This window comes from Cenococcum geophilum (genome assembly GCF_001692895.1).
Source record: "Cenococcum geophilum 1.58 unplaced genomic scaffold K441scaffold_21, whole genome shotgun sequence".
Classification (NCBI taxonomy): domain Eukaryota; kingdom Fungi; phylum Ascomycota; class Dothideomycetes; order Gloniales; family Gloniaceae; genus Cenococcum; species Cenococcum geophilum.
Window position 1 is genome coordinate 908363 of NW_027137579.1, and position 16066 is coordinate 924428.

General features: G+C 45.5%; 7 protein-coding genes across 7 annotated transcripts; 3 read left to right on the forward strand and 4 right to left on the reverse strand.

Moving 5' to 3' along the window:
• Positions 1 to 156: 156 nt before the first annotated feature.
• Positions 157 to 3075, reverse strand: K441DRAFT_677389 (uncharacterized protein; the record flags this gene model as incomplete). The annotated part of the gene is made up of 3 exons (XM_067651059.1): positions 157 to 1654; positions 1706 to 2841; positions 2893 to 3075. 3 exons carry the CDS (start codon positions 3073 to 3075, stop codon positions 157 to 159), a joined length of 2817 nt encoding a protein of 938 aa, XP_067504026.1.
• Positions 3076 to 3273: 198 nt separating this feature from the next.
• Positions 3274 to 6179, forward strand: K441DRAFT_659854 (syntaxin-binding protein-like protein 2). Its single transcript, XM_067648603.1, has 7 exons — positions 3274 to 3459; positions 3513 to 3550; positions 3605 to 3692; positions 3746 to 3892; positions 3942 to 4144; positions 4202 to 4834; positions 4891 to 6179. Exons 1-7 carry the CDS (start codon positions 3426 to 3428, stop codon positions 5872 to 5874), a joined length of 2127 nt encoding a protein of 708 aa, XP_067504027.1. The 5' UTR covers positions 3274 to 3425; the 3' UTR covers positions 5875 to 6179.
• Positions 6180 to 6624: 445 nt separating this feature from the next.
• On the reverse strand, positions 6625 to 7118 carry K441DRAFT_687132 (4A/4B type thioredoxin-like protein; the record flags this gene model as incomplete). The annotated part of the gene is made up of 3 exons (XM_067652066.1): positions 6625 to 6789; positions 6830 to 6997; positions 7062 to 7118. 3 exons carry the CDS (start codon positions 7116 to 7118, stop codon positions 6625 to 6627), a joined length of 390 nt encoding a protein of 129 aa, XP_067504028.1.
• Positions 7119 to 7790: 672 nt separating this feature from the next.
• Positions 7791 to 8492, forward strand: K441DRAFT_426507 (uncharacterized protein; the record flags this gene model as incomplete). The annotated part of the gene is made up of 1 exon (XM_067641584.1): positions 7791 to 8492. A coding segment is annotated over one exon (702 nt), but the record flags the coding sequence as incomplete, so codon positions are not given.
• A 143-nt stretch (positions 8493 to 8635) lies between these two features.
• On the reverse strand, positions 8636 to 8981 carry K441DRAFT_659858 (uncharacterized protein). Its single transcript, XM_067648604.1, has 2 exons — positions 8745 to 8981; positions 8636 to 8688 (listed from the first exon to the last, which is right to left on the reverse strand). Exon 1 carries the CDS (start codon positions 8970 to 8972, stop codon positions 8799 to 8801), a length of 174 nt encoding a protein of 57 aa, XP_067504030.1. The 5' UTR covers positions 8973 to 8981; the 3' UTR covers positions 8636 to 8688; positions 8745 to 8798.
• A 2808-nt stretch (positions 8982 to 11789) lies between these two features.
• Positions 11790 to 12820, forward strand: K441DRAFT_636312 (uncharacterized protein). Its single transcript, XM_067646471.1, has 2 exons — positions 11790 to 11910; positions 12030 to 12820. Exon 2 carries the CDS (start codon positions 12036 to 12038, stop codon positions 12780 to 12782), a length of 747 nt encoding a protein of 248 aa, XP_067504031.1. The 5' UTR covers positions 11790 to 11910; positions 12030 to 12035; the 3' UTR covers positions 12783 to 12820.
• A 385-nt stretch (positions 12821 to 13205) lies between these two features.
• Positions 13206 to 13532, reverse strand: K441DRAFT_659860 (uncharacterized protein; the record flags this gene model as incomplete). The annotated part of the gene is made up of 1 exon (XM_067648605.1): positions 13206 to 13532. A coding segment is annotated over exon 1 (179 nt), but the record flags the coding sequence as incomplete, so codon positions are not given.
• Between the last annotated feature and the right edge of the window lie 2534 nt (positions 13533 to 16066).

Below are 16066 nucleotides of genomic sequence, written 5' to 3' on the forward strand. Positions count from 1 at the left end.
TCTCCCCAATACGCCGAGAGATGCATCTTAGAAGTTACAAATAAAGAAGATACAAGACATGCCTCCTATGACTCCCATCTCATCCAAACATTAAAGGCTATGGTATTGAGTTTCGGGTCTCAAATACCTCCTCAGTCCACGGGTCTACATATACATTTATGCCAGCGGATGTATAATCTCCGCAGCATTTCCAGAGCTAAGGTCAATGCTTTTTAAATTCGTCTTCGTTTCCAAATCCAATGTCTTATCGCGCAGGGCCTGAGTGTTCGCGGTGATGTCTATAACCATCTTCTCTATCTCGTCGATGCTGTCAAAAGGGCCGAACTTGAAAGGCCGCAATGCACCGTTCCCACGTGGTTCAAACTGTTCCCACATTTCAAGCTCAGGCGTGTTGTACTCGTTATAGTCACCCCTCAGGTCCCGATCGTCCTCCCGAAAAGATTGCGTATCACCCAAAACGTCCTTGACTTCCTGTACTCCTACTGCAGCTAGGGTCTTCGCACGGCGTTCTTCGTTCAATTCCACCTCATCTCCATCTTCCGTCTCTTGCTCTTTCCACTCCTCATTCTCTACGTCCTTCTCAGCCATGATTTCCCGCTTTAGGTCGTCAATCATTGCCTTCTCACGCTTCCTCTTCAATTTTTCCCTATACTTGTCCGAATACGAGATCCTCGATAACGTAACCTCAATCCTATCTTCAACCAACCCCTTAACATAGTTCGCCATTCCGCGTGTAGTGAAGACGCCCGAGAAGTGGAAGCTGAGCCAGAGGTATAATACAATGCCTCTATGCAAACTTTCGAGCTTAGCAAGGTAAACGCGATCTGGCAAAGGATCCTGGTCTAAAAGCTCTAGATTAAATTCAGGAATGTCAAGGAGTCCGCCACGTTTTTGCTTGCCTACGCACTCCGCGAGGGTACGCAGGAGCTTTCTGGTTTCGGGATCTCGCGTGGGGGCCGGAGCTGAACAGAATATGATGCGGTCGCCTGTAGTCAAGCCTTTCACAGGCTGAATGATATCGGCGATGATGAGCTGGTCCTTCAGGCCACATATGTGGAAGCGGGGGTGGAGCCGGGATATCTCGTTCAATCGGAGGAGGATGTAGCTAAAGGGAGTTCCAGGAGGAAAATAAGTCGCAAAGCGCTCGATAATCCGTGCCGGAGGGAAGAGCCCTGCTGTTTGAATAATCTCGGCTTCTCCCCCAACCGCACGCGCCACTCTGGCGAAATCGATTCTTTCGAGAGTTGTGACGTATCCGACAGTGCCTTCTCCAGTAGATTTGCTTGGCGTTGGTGAGGTGATAGAAACATTAACTGTATCAGGTTTCTTGGAATGCAAAGCGGCGCTGGGGCTTTTCTGAGGCTCCGCTTCCATGTGGTTGGTGTTCTTAGTTGACTGCTTGTCAAGACGAACTTCCTCCAAAGGAAGATTGTCATCTATGTCCACAACCCCATCGAATCCTGGCGTTGGAGCTTTCTCAACAGGTATTTCTGTCTGAAAGTCGTTGCTTTCGGTTCCTTCGTTAGCGGACTGTTCGGCAATGCGATAACGCCCGGCTCGACCAGCAATCTGCTTAATCTCTGATGTTTGTAGAGCTACCATCTTTTGCCCGTTGTTCTTCACACAGGTTTCAAAAATAATCCGCTTGATGCTTCTAATGTTTTATTAGCTAGTAACAACGCCTATCTGGGCGGCGATGACTTACAGATTAAGGCCCATGCCGATTGCATCGCTGGCCACCAAAAAGTCATAGTCATTTTCGGGGTTGTTGAAAAGCCTGGCTTGATGAGCTCTGGTTTCTGGTGGTAAACTACCGTAGATAATGGCGACCTTCCGGCCAGTCTTCTTTTCTATTTGCTCTCGGAGAGCGTGAATACCCATGACTGAAAAGGCGACTATGCAGTCGCCCTTTTGAAGTTTGCTGAGATCCCCTCCCAGGCTCTTATTCATCATTTTCAGAGGACTAAGTCGCTGATATCTGTGTATCTCTAACTTATCCCCCATTGCTGCTGTTAACTCCCGAATCAACGGTACTGTCCTCTCTTCTCCGCAGAGATGCATTTCCCTCGCTTGCATTCCTAGGAATGCTTGAGTCCATGCCCAGCCACGTTCGGGACTATTGATCATCTGAATTTCATCGATAACGGCGACCTCGAGTTCCTTGTTTATCGGGGCCATCTCGACGGTACAGCTCACCATATCAATATTTTCTGGGTCTGGAAATTTTCTTTCCTCTCCTGTGATGAGAGCGCATTTCTTTCCCTTCGCATTCATGCGGGTAAAGATTTCGTTAGCTAGTAGACGCAGGGGTCCAGCATACACGCCAGATTTCGCTTTTTCGAGTCGCTTGAGGGCATGGTATGTTTTGCCCGAATTGGTCGGTCCTACGTGAAGGTGGATAGTTCGCCGTATCTCTCTCGTTGCCGGGTACCATTCCGCAGGATAGCGTAAATCTGCCAGAGCCTTTTGATTCTTAATTTCAGCGGCTGTGAAATTTACTCCCGCTATATGTGCGTAGAAGCCATATTTCAGCTCACGTATCACACCGGTTACTCCCTTTTCTCGGTATGCGTCTTGTAACGCTTCGAATTTGGCAGCAAAGCCATCATCAAGACCCTCGGTATTCTCGATAACCTTCTCAAAACTGGCCCAATATTCTTTGAATGACTTTGGATTGAGCTCAATACTCTCGAGGAATTCCGGTTCGCTCAGCTCTTTCTTAAGATTGGGTAGGAGCTTCTGCACTACTAATGATTTAAGTATCTCTGGGTTATTAGCGGCTAGACTAACAGTCCCTTTCCCTGCTGCTTTACGAATACGGTGAATAGCGATGGCGCGATGCTAAAAGCCTTATTAGTCCTGCATTACTTAGGAAGGAGATAGTTGGTTTACTTTGTCATCCTGAACTAGAAGTGGTCTCCATGTGCCTGTCCTTGTTCCAGGATCAACTAGAGGCTTACGCTGGCGATTTAAACTCTTCCAATTGGCGGCCTGAATTCGCGGAATTGGGCGGCGTGGTTTGGAGGCAAAGGCACAGAAAATGCATAGGCTAGGACGCTTGGCCTGCGTCTGCATCCTAAGCAGTCTAGGAGGAAGACTGGACCGTGATAGAAGGCGCCTCAGATCCCATGAACAGTAAATAAAGGCTAAAGGTGCTGAATTGGCTGTCTCGTTAGTGTTGGTGTTGGAGTGTTTTGGGGTTTTTTATTTGGTGTACAACGTCAAAAGTTTCGTCTTCAGGCGGAGCGAGATGGCCATCGCCGAAACCCCACATTACCCTCTCAACCACCACGAATACCTGCCCGCAACTTCTGTTCCCCTCGAAATTTACCACAAAGCAGGTCTAAATATAACCTCGAGCGATCTTTTAACCATCGCTGTATTCTTTCTCTCATTCCAACTGAAGCTGCCCGGAATTGCCCGCCATGGGTGCCTCCATTATCGACACTCAGCGTGACAGTATAGACCCTTTATCATTCTTTGAAGCTTCATGTGCTAATTATACTATATAGTTATACTCGATACCATACGAAATACCGCGCGCGGAGAAGTACACGCACCTCGACCCCCTCATAAAGCTGTCCTGACACCAACCTCAATTTAGTGGAAAGTCTTGGTGGTAGACGAGACGAGCCGCAAGCTCATCGACAATGTTGTGAAGGAAGATGATATTCTCAACGAGCAGATAACAAGTACGACCATATTTTAAATTGCAAATGCCATCAGATGTCTGACTTAACCCCAGATATTGAGCAGATTGAGCATAGGCGGCCAATAAATAAGGACATGGACGCTGTCTACATCCTTTCTCCCCAACCTCATATTGTCGAATGCATTATGGCCGACCTCGAACGCCGCAGATATCGAGGCACCTTTTTAATATGGACGTCTTGTAAGGCTATGTTTTCACTTTTCGCCTGGCTAAATACTGACCTATTCAGTGCTCCCTCCACCATTAAGAGAGCGCATAGACAGGTTATCTATAGCAAGAGAGCAGATTCGGATATTCAGAGTGCTGGAGATTAACTACTACCCCAGAGAGTCCCACTTGATCACCTTCCGGGACCCGTGGAGCTTCCCAATTCTGTTCCATCCGGCGTGTAATAACCTCGTTAGGCAGCACATGGAAGAGTTAGCACAAAAGGTAAGAAGAATGTCTATCGTGTATACTAGGAGGACGCTGACTTCGTTAATTTGTTAGATTGTGGCTGTGTGTGTTTCTCTGGGCGAGTATCCAACTATTCGCTATTACCGACCACGGAACCCGTCTCACGAGGCTAGCGTTCTCTGCTTGCATCTTGCGCGTTTTGCGCAGGAACAGATAGATATGTACGCCCAATACCATCAAAATTTCCCTCCTCCTTCGAACCGTCCTAGAGGAGCGCTCTATATCACCGATAGGTCAATGGATTTATTTGCCCCCCTCCTGCACGAGTTTACTTACCAAGCAATGGCTCATGATATTTTGCCAATCAAAGAAGGAGATAAAGTAACATACAAGGCAATCGTAAACGAGGGAAGGCCCGACGAAGAGGAAAAGGAGATGGAAATTGGCGAGAAAGACAAGATATGGGTAGAGAACCGACATCAGCACATGAAAGATACCATCGAAAAGTTGATGGGCGACTTCCAAAGGTTCATTGACGAAAATCCTCATTTCACGAACTCAGATACTGGCAACGCAAGCAGTTTAAATGCCATCAAGGATATGATAGCTGGTTTGCCTCAGTTTCAGGAAATGAAGGAAGCATATTCGCTACACCTGAGCATGGCTCAAGAATGCATGAATATATTCCAGAATCATAAGCTACCAGATCTGGCATCGGTAGAACAAGTACGTTTCTGCCAACCCTATTTTCTCATACGAGCAATTCTTTGACAATTTAGTAGTCCCTCGCTACCGGACTTGATGAGGATTACCGCAAACCTAAAAACCTTGCAGATCAAGTTGTTCGCACTCTTGACGAAGATAGTATCACACGCCCGGATCGTCTGCGCCTCATAGCTTTGTACCTCCTCTACAAAGACGGACTTCTCCCTGCGGACCTCATGAAACTTCTCGCCCACGCTCAACTTCCTCCACAGGATGGTGAAGTTCTCAACAACCTCGACTTGTTGGGAGCGCGCATTGCTAGACCTCTCAAAGACAACAAACCCCCTTCGCCCCCTCTATTTCCTCGAAAACCCGCTCCTCCCGCTAACGCAGAAGAATACGCCCTCTCGCGCTTTACAACCGCCCTCCAAAACCTTCTCGAAGACCACGTTCGCGGCGTGCTCGACCAGACCATCTTCCCTTACACAAAACCGCATCTAGACGCCACCGAACCATCTGCCCAAGACTCGGTCTCCGCCGCTTCCCTCCGCTCCGCCAAGCCAACGTGGGCGAAGTCGCGCTTAAGTTCGGTAGAGCCTAGACAGCGCATTATCGTCTTCATGGCTGGCGGCGCCACCTACTCCGAGTCGCGCGCCTGCTATGAAGTCTCGCGCCAGACCTCCCGTGATGTCTTCCTCATAACCTCGCNCATGCTCAACCCAGGGCTCTTCGTGCGACAGGTCGGCGATCTGAGCGTCGACAAGAGACGGCTGGGCATCCCAGCCGAGCTGCCCAAGCCGAAAGCACCTGCGCATCTGTTCGAGCGGGATGAGCCGCCGAAACCGACTCCACCCAGTTTGGCGAAGCCAGGGCTGCCGAAGACCCCGGCGCCGCCGACGGCGGGCTTGGGCGCCATGACGCTGAACTCGGGGGGTGGTGCGGTCGCGGGCAGACCACAGAATGGACAGGGCAGTCATTTGGCGGCTCAGAACTCGGGCGGGAAGTTCTCAAAGGATCCGGAGAAGAAAAAGAAGAAGCATCATTTCTTTTCTTCCAAGTAAGTGGGGTGGAAGGGGTGCGTTTGGGCTTTGGATTCTGCATGGCGAGGGATCATGGGTTATGGATGGCGTTGGGGATGGCTAGGAGTGTTGCATGGTGCTTTTCGGGGAGCTCTTGTTTCGGTGGCGCTGGTTCGCGGATACCATGCTGCAGGTTGTTGTGGTTTTGGGAGGGTTGTTTGGGAGAAGTAATGGTCCATAGAGTGAACATGGTGTTAAGCATGCGAGGGAGTAGGGGGCGAATCTTGCTTTCTGTTTATCGATGCTTGGTATTATACAAGTACTAATATATGGGTTCTGAGAAATATTCTTGCCAACGTAACTTACTATGGATGACAAAGGAGTGCTCGCTATGGTAGAACAAAAATGGATTTTCAATAGCATGTGCGAAATGGGTGTAGGCATGGGTGTTCTCGGTGTTCCTAAGGATTAAAGGTCCCATAAAATAAAGCGGGTAGGGGTAGCTGGGACATAGTCAGTAATCCTAATATGGTGGCACTTACGATTCGAAATCGAAAGGGTCAGTTCTTTTGAGTAACTCGCATTAGCACTTTGATCGCTAGGACATATTTTGAGATTAAGTGAGACCAACCAAACTCCAAATACCGCCTATCAACTTAGTAGTCATAACGGAGACTGCTCGTTCATATCGTCGCGCTAAGAATATCCCATTCGCCCTTTCTCCTCGTCTCGTTGTAGGATACTTGTCGAGCTCGCGTTCATTCAAGAAGACGAAGCCAAAAGGCATCCCGCTCAGTACCGATAGCGAGTAGAATAGTCCTTGGGACTGACAACCAAACCCCTACCCTTCTTTGCACCACGATAGATCGTCTCGATGATATCGATCAATTCCTGCTTATCCTCCAGGACCCAGTTAAGTTTGTTGTTATTACCAGTGCCGAAATCGCACATCATATGCTTGTTGCGGAAGAAGAACATGAGCGTCATCGGGTCGTACAGCGTACATCTGCTTGAAGTCGGGAACCTGATCTAGGTCGCAGACGTAGATGACGGCGAAATTCTTGACGCGGTCAGCGATGCGGAACAGGATCTCGTCCTGCGCCATACAGTCTGGATCCCAATCTCTGCCGAAACGGATGATTACAAGGCGCTCTTCTTCGGACATCTGGGTGCCATAAATGTTAGTCAGAGTCATGCATGCGCTGCGGGGAGGAAAAGTGGTGACTTACGATGGCCTGGTCAACGTGCCAGCCGGTGACGAGATGCGGGAGTACGACGGAACCCATATTTGCGATATGACTTGAGTCTCTTGACACTGGGGATAAGTGGCGATGGTGCAGTGGCAGCGGCAACGGCAGTGGCAGTGACAGTAGCAGTGGCAGAAGAAATAGAACTAGCCAGTGAGGCAGACTTTCAAGGTACGTAGACAGTCGAGAAAGCGGCTGGTGTTAGTTCGTCTTGGCGCGCCTACAGTTCCGCGGGCTTTTAAACACAGCCATGCCGCACCTCGCCAGATGAGCTATCTGCCCCAAGGCAGACACCTTTGCAAATCCAAGAGAAATGTCTCAGAGATATGGGGAACTAGTTAAAATTGCTGTAGCACGGCTGTGGCCAATCTTTTGCCTGATCTCTTCTTCGACTTTAAACCACGTTTATCCAAGGAATGAGTACCCTTCAACATTGTATCTCCGTAATTCCCTTAGTCTCCTATCTTGACTAGGAGATTTACGTAACCATGCTCACATTTAGCAAAGCCTTTAGTCAACTGTTCTGTCGGTTCTCTCAACTCTCTTCTGGAGTAGACAAGCATCTTATACAGGATCAACCTTCCTTTCAATCTCGACATGATCCTTTAAAGTCTCGATATCAGTCTGGCATCCGTTTCGGCTCTGCAGTCTGCGAGGATTGGGGTATTCTGCCCGTAGAGAAAAAGCCACCTATCCTAAGTCTCCCTATAGATTATCCAAGAGATTACGTCATACCTTCCACGAGAATCTGCGGCAGCATTCTGTCTCAGCAGTCGGTACATTTGCTATGCCGTAGGAACTGATCATCTTTACAAACTCCTTAAGCGGGCGCGGAGCAAGTACGAGAGAAGAGCGAACACCATCCTGGAACAGGCCTTCCCATCCCACTGGTTCTGTGCCTGGTGTGATAGGTTTCACTCGCATGATCGACTTGGAGGACCAACGCGCTTCAATCGTGAAGTTAAACGGAAATGTGCTGAATTCAACGGTTATATACACTATGGACACCGATATGTCCTCGCGTACCATCATGTACGGCTTGCTATAAACCAACATCTCTGGGGCTTGAACTATGGAATTCCTCTGGATGACTTCAACTTCAAATCGACAGATACTGTAAAGGTACTGAAGAAAAATTGCTCGATACGGCTCAGGACCGAGGCTCGCATCATCTCAAATCAGCTCTTGTTCCACGCTCAGTGCTCAATCGTGGTTTCAACCGGAATGAGAAGTCATTCCGACTTCGCAGCTCAGATCGTGGGTGCAATGCCGCAGCTCGTTGTTGGACACCGAGGAAGTTCTAATAGTCATGTCAATTTAAGGGATATTATCAAGTATACTCTTAAAAAGGGCCGTCACAAGTCTAAATTATGTTACTGTGGGCAGTGTTCGACGGACTACGATATTACAGTTGACTACAATGATGTTCCGCAACTCTTGGCTGAGCCCAGTCTTCATGCTAGTGCCGCAAACTATATTCCCGGTGACAGATTTAAATGCGGTCTCAGAGGAAGATCCACTTATTTTTGCTGTTCTACGCATCATCCAGTGTTAAAAGAAAGACTCCCCGCCCCTCACTATCCTATCCACGGCAACGGCTATATCCAACCTTTAGGTATTCAGTCAACTTGTACTATCAGAGCATATAATTAGTGAAAAACTTACATACACACAACTCGGGCCGTTCTCCCCCTAGGCCTCGTTGACAAGTTTCAGTGTCTAGCACTGGTGGTCGAAATACAGAGCTGGATCGTGAGGGCCCTCACCAGCCTCTGGGCACGCAGTACCATCATCGCGAACTTGAAGCTCGCGAGTGTCAAGCTCAGGCATCGCCTGAGCTTGCACCATAGACATGGCGACAAAGAAAATTGCGAAGAATCGAGGGAGAATCATTGTTGAAAGGATCATGGCGACAAAGAAAATTGCGAAGAATCGAGGGAGAATCATTGTTGAAAGGATCATGGCGACAAAGAAAATTGCGAAGAATCGAGGGAGAATCATTGTTGAAAGGATCATGGCGACAAAGAAAATTGCGAAGAATCGAGGGAGAATCATTGTTGAAAGGATGAAGTTCGAAAAGGGTTAGACTTGGCTTTGAGATTGATGTAGAGCTGATTATGATTGAGGAGTTGCGGCCTTGTCTTTATATCGAAGGGAGGAGCTCGATCCCATTATCGCTGGGGTGCTGCACCTTAACACCTTGTTCGAGTCTACGTACCCTATCAATCACACCAAAGATGCCCACGTGGGCATTACTTCTGTCTGATCCCCAATATTACCTACAAACTTTGCTTTTTATTGTCTTCGTACTCAGTATTTCGTATCATTGACCGTATAATAACCTTTACATCTCTCTACTTAGTTCAAGCATACGTAAAGATTCTAGCATTATTAGGCTACTGCACCTCAACATCTTATTTAATTCTATATATCCTATCTATTATACCAAAGCCGTGCACGTGGGTATTACTTCTCTCTTATGCCCAGTATCTCCCGCAAGCTGGGCTTTTCATTGTCTTCGTATTCGATAGTTCATATTTTTCAGCGCGCTGCGCACCATAAACTTTAAATCTCTCTACTCTCCCCCCCTTAATGAACGTTAAATTGAAGGAATTGTGGGCCTGTGTGGATAGCGAGGACTACGGGTTTAGCAAGTAAAAACCCTCGATTTCGAGCCTTGGCTACAGGCAGCAGAGCTCTTAAAGGTTATATCTACCTTCGTAGGGCAAATGGCCGTGCTAGCCCTGATATGCTAACGTTTAAGCCGGGGGGTGGGTACTAGACCAGTTTTTCTAACAATCTACCTGCTACAATACCTAACCGAATGGGCAAGGTGCTTAATCTTACCCTTGCCACCCCCCTGCCCACCTCCTGCCTACCCTTTATACAAGTGTCGATCCAGGTCGGATTTAGAATCGGATTTCCTTACTACCGTCTTACTACTGTCCTGGTCAACGACTCGGTCTACGACTCGGTCTCCGACACGGTCACTGAATTAGTCTACTACCCTTTTCCTTACGTATTTATAGAGGCTCTAGAGCCACATTCAATAGACAGAGTTCTCATTCTTTTCTTACAATCGGTGCACGGACTACCGATCGACAACAAGGTTTATATAGTAAAATAAGGTAGCTTGTATACCTTTTGCTAAGCAGGTAGATAGTAGATTAATTAATCTACCTAGTGGATAAGCTCTACTACCAATACACCTGCCGTATAAGGTGTAGTTGATTAAGTAGTGCCCGCGGCGACAAGGCTATTTAAACCTCGCGGGCGCGCGAGGTAGTCGCGATAACGTGATCGCGGGAGACATGTCTTCCTTTTCTATTACCACCTTGTATTTTAATAACTCCTTATTAAGCTTCTAGGCGGCCGGATACCGATTATAATAGTAAATTTAAGTCGGCAGGAGCCTTAAGGCTATACGGAAGACTTAATATTAATCAATCGGGTATAGTATATTAGTAAGGGACTCTAGTAGAACTTTAATTAACGGCGTCTGTAACTAATTTATATGCTAACTCTACGTGGCAGGTGTTTCGCGGATACTTATTTAGCTAGAAAAACCGGTCTACTGCCTCCCTGGGCTTTACGGAGGTGCTAGGGCTAAATTTTATTACACCGCTTTGGGTGGCAGTGCGCAAAATTAGTGAGAGCGCCTTGATTGATTGGTGGTAGAATATTCTGCCCAAAGCGGTGTGATAAAATTTAGCCCTGGCACCTCCGTAGGCTATTTAAGGGTGCGTTCGGTTGCAGCTCCAGATTCAATCTGGAGGCTCCAGAACCGGGTTGATCTGGAGCCTCAATCTGATCTGGAGGTGACTGTTCGGTCAATCTGGCGACTTTCTGATCTGGAGCTCCTCCAGATCGGCAACCGCGTCAAATTCGCACGCTTTACCGTATATAGTAGTTGAACTTGAGCTCTTGGCGTCAGATCAATCTGGAGCTTTTTTCTCCAGATTAATCGTCAAGTCGAATCTGGAGCTCTGCTCGTGCGCCCGTCCACCAATCCACCATGCCCCTACTGCCACCGCCCTTACCGACGACGGTATTACTACAGCAGCTGCCCTATATGATGTCCTCTTCTTAATTCTTTCTATCGCCATTTATATCTGATTAGGTAGAAGATATCGCTAATTTTAATCCTCATCCAAGGCCTTTTTATTAGAATAATTAACCTGTAAGAGTACATATATTAGATCCCGCAAGAGTCGCTCAAGTTCGCGAGTACTCTCTGTCTTTTTGGCCGTATGGCGACGTGGTGCGGGACACGTACGTTACACAACCGAACAGTCGGCTTTATTTCAGATTGACCACAACCACCAGATTAAGCGCCACTAATTATCTACTAATTGACGCTAGTGAAAGCACGGATCAACGTCAGATTGAAAAAGCTCCAGATTGCAACCGAACACGCCCTAAGCTTATACAACAGCGTACCATAATCGTTGTTATTACCTCGTGTTCACCTTGCCCAGACAAGCAATCTATGTGAGGATTCCAAGAAAAAGCTTGGTACAGGGTTAGAACACGAAAACTTTGGAGAGATACGGCTTCGAAGTTGGAGTCCAGGATTAGGAATACATATCCAATCAGTAATGTTATTAAGCTCACGAGGTTGCGTTACGCAGAAAGCATACAGTCTTTGAGGGGATAAGTCTTGCTTGTGTTTAGTATATAAGGGAAGACAAGAATGACAAGAATGGAACTAAAATTTGTAGATCAGCACTTCTTCTCTGTACCTTATAGCATCTAAGCATCTTTCACACACGAGCACTACCAGCACAAAGCAGCCGCACCGCCTGACTATTGATTCTATTTCAAGTAATTCGTATGTCAACACTTCTCCATGACCGAGACAACAAGAGGCTGCAGCGTCTACAACGACCTCAATCATCTGGGTCAAGGATGCATCTTTCACATGCCGAAGATTGCTAACTCATATCTCAGATCATCATGAAGTTCAGCACACTTTCAGTCGGCCTCCTCGGCCTTGTCTCCTCCGCCTACTCCGCTGCCATCGAACCCGCCGTGGTCAAACGTGACACTAAACTCCGCTTTGAAGTCCAATTCAGCGACAAACTTGTCGACGTTGGTAATCTCAACTCCTTCGATGCCGTCTGGCAGCGCATGTACGCTCAATCCGACGACCATGCTGGTCTCTCTGATGCTACCTACTATCAATTCGACGGCGCCTGCAACCACGAACTCGAGAAGCCGAAGCTTAACGTCGATGTTAAGCTTGACGGTCAATGGGGCAACTTTGGCGATTTCAATAATTGGGACATGCGCAACTCTGTCATCAAAACTATGTGGGCTGCGGTCGACAACCTGGGCAAACAGCAAAGCCGCTCGATCTTCAGCAAATGCCGTGGCACCACTTGGCAGGAATCAGTGGCGTACTCGGAAAATGCAGCCTGCGGTCCTTTAGTTGCAATCAAGGACTGCCAGTGCGGTATCTATACCGCGCAGTGTATACAAGTGGACAATGGCTTCATGCTACCATCCGTCATCAAGGTGCTTGTGTATCAGAACGATGGTGTGCTTCGCCCAGATAACTACATCGTCACTTTGTCGTCCTACAAGGCTACAAGCGCAGGTGGCTGTGGAAAGGCTGGTGCGCTTGGTGAAGTCCTTGCCAGCTTTATTCCGGGTATTGGTACCTTCATCGAGAAGGGTGTCAAGGTTGCTTGCCGTCAGTAAGCAATTGGCATTCATGTGCGGGGATGAGCGGAGAGGGCTATTGGTTTCGACTTTTTATGATTTTTCTCCTAGAGTTCCTCTCAGAGTTGGGAATAAGCAAGCGAGCCAAGCTGAGCAGGCTCAGCTTGCTTGCTTGGCTTGCTTGCTTGGCTTATTTGGCCAAAATTGTCGGCTTGCCTGGCTTGCCTGCCCGCTTAATTGAATTTTATATAGAAGTTTTAGTGTTATATACAAAATTGAGGCTGTAGGCCACTCCAAAATCTCTCCTCCGCGGCCCGACTTGTAGTTATATAATGCAGTTACATAGGGGTAGTTATCGCAAAGCTTGGCGAGGTATTAAGAGCGGCTTTGAGGAACGCGTTAATAGAGGCTTCGAGGGAGGCTTTAAGGGAGGCTTTGAGGGAGGCTTTAAGGGAGGCTCTAAGGGAGGCTTTAAGAGAGGCTTTAAGAGAGGCTCTGGTAATAAGGCCTCTGCTTTTAAAGCACCTAGATGTCACTATCGCCTATATAGATCGTGGCTCACTTACCATCTGTACTAGATCTTTTAAAGCCTATCCTTTTATAGCTACGATTACACTGCAAGGCAGTAATAAGATCAGGCCGAAGCCTTAAACGACGTAGCTCTAAAAGATTACCAGCTTCACTAAGGGCTGGTTCGCAGTTATCGCTTATAGCTAGTATTGTTAATATATTAAGGGCCATCTTTAAGAGCTTTAGCTAAGTTAATTGCGTCTGCCACTAATATAATATAGGATCGCTTGCAAGCGGATAATCATAATTAAGAGGCTCTTAAACTCTCTAAGCCCTATACCCATTGGGGTTAATAAGGCCTTAAGAGCTACGAGTATTGGCTTGAATATAGTCGTCTTTACCAGACGCCACATGCGATGGTTTTTGCTGCTAAGTTAGTAACTAAGTTAGTAACGTAGTTAAAGCCTCTAGTTTAGCTTTATATGAAAGCCAAAGCTTAAAAAAAGCTAAGTCTTTTTTAATTAGCTAATCTAGGCGATCTGCCTATATATATTTATAGAAGTTTTTAAAGTAAAACGGCTATACAGTAGACGGGAGTCTTATTAAGTTTCTTAAAATACTTCTACAGTTTTAACCACCTGCGATTAAGGTTAATTGCGTAATAATCCTTAATTTAATTCTTAATTAGGATAGCCTTCTATTATTACTTTAACTACTTAGGTCTTCTTTTCTTTAAAGGGGTTAAGTAGCTAATTAAGTATAAAAATTACCTCCTAAATCGCGCTATATAGGCCGGATTTACCTCTAGATTTAAGTATCTTAGTAGCTTCGTGAATTAGTAATAGAATATTAATATAGTTAATAATAACGTCCTAATCGTTAGAGGTTAACGCTCCGCCTATAATAAGTAGTAGAGGTAAAGGCACCTTTTTTTCTTTAGTTATTAGAGAAGCTACTTTTTTATTATAGTTCCAAATTATATATTACGTAATTAAATTAATTAGGCCGCGAAAAAGGTTGGCTTGGGCGAAGGCGTTATAATAACCATTCTTACTTAGCTTTAGGTTTAGTATTAGGTACAAAGTGTTACGAGACTCCCCCGTGATACCTTATACACGTTTACCTGTTTCTACCGACTTAACAACTAAAGACTAACCATGGGACGGCAATTTAACGGCAATTTGCGGCAATCTGACGGCAATCTGCTATATTCTGCTATATTCCGCCAAGTTTCACTAAATCCTACTATATTTCGCCAAGTTCTACTAAATTCTACTATATTCCGCTAAGTTTTACTAAATCCTACTAAGTTCTGTTAGGACTACTATCTAAATCCTATTCTACTTTATATATATATTAACTAAGTAACTAAGCTAATAATATATACCCTTTCTTCCCGTTTTCTTACCTTTTTTCCTTATATAATGTTTTAATCTTATTATATAGTTTATATATATAGCTTAATAATATCTACTTTACTATATATTATTGTCGCTTATACTTACCCCGTAATACTATATTATATTAAACCTAGACCTTATACCGCTTTAGCTAGTATATAAAATAACCTAAAAGCCCTTATATCTATTATTAGTTATATAAAATAACTTACTAATAATAACTACTTAAGTAGGTTATAGTGATGTTAGTTAATATACTTATTATTTTCTAGAATAAGGAAGGGCGAGGAGCTTAAGGCTCCTTACTACGCTAGTGCTATAGTAATATATAACTGTTACGGAGTAAATATAAGCAACGATAATATATAGTAAGGTAAAAAGCCGTAACAGCAGCGAAACTAGCCCAAAACCACTTAATAAAGCAACCCGATATCGGAATCCTATTCCCCGCACTAAGAAACCCTATAAAACCACGTCGCCCCTATTTAGAGCATGGGGGATAACGGAGGGGCGCAGGCTTCCTGCTAAAGTCGTAAGAGTTGCGACGCGCAGGAACCGAACCACGAACTAGGTGGGTAATAACGCGAAAAGGACAGCTGCTAGTAATAGCAAAAACTAAAGGAAATACTTAAATAAATTAAAAACGATCTTATAAAAGAGGAGGAAGAAACTCTACGGCATTAAATACTTACCTTTATTTAAGAGGTAATATAGTATATTAAAGCTCTTTCTACGCGTCTAGTCCCCTAAATAACCTAAGAATAAGAAACTAAGGCCCAGCTTAACTAAATTAAAGCTAGTATTAAGAAAATCTAAAAAGAAACGCGTAAAGGAGGACCCTTAGGCCTAAGAGTTCCCCTAGTATAGGTTTAAACCTAAGCAGCTATTACTATATAGGCGGCCTATATAGTAAACACAGTCGCGGCACTATAGAGAGCGAGTATACGCGTCCGGCTTAAGGAGCCCTAGGGCTATAAACTAGGGGAGCTTTTTAAGACTATTTAGAGAATAATACTAAGCGTATATACTGTACGCACCCTTAATAGTAGGGATATAAATGTCTATATCTTCTCCTAAATAATAAAGAACTAAATCCTAAACGGGCTAGACGCGCTAGGACTTAGGATACTAAGAAAAGATTACCTCTTAAAAGTACTAGGAGTCCTACTTAAGACTTTAATTAATAGCGGAAGGGATATAGATAATTTAGAATTAACTTAATCTATTTATAAAGCTATAAAGCGCCTTATACTTAGGATAGCTATTAGCTAGATTTAATAGCTATACGACCCTAAAGTGTAGGTAAAACGCTAGGTAAACTTTAGCAGCGCTTAAAAAGAACCTAAGAAGACTAGGGGAATAATTATAATTAGCGTTCTAACCTAAGTAATTTAGTAAAAGATTGTAAAAAGT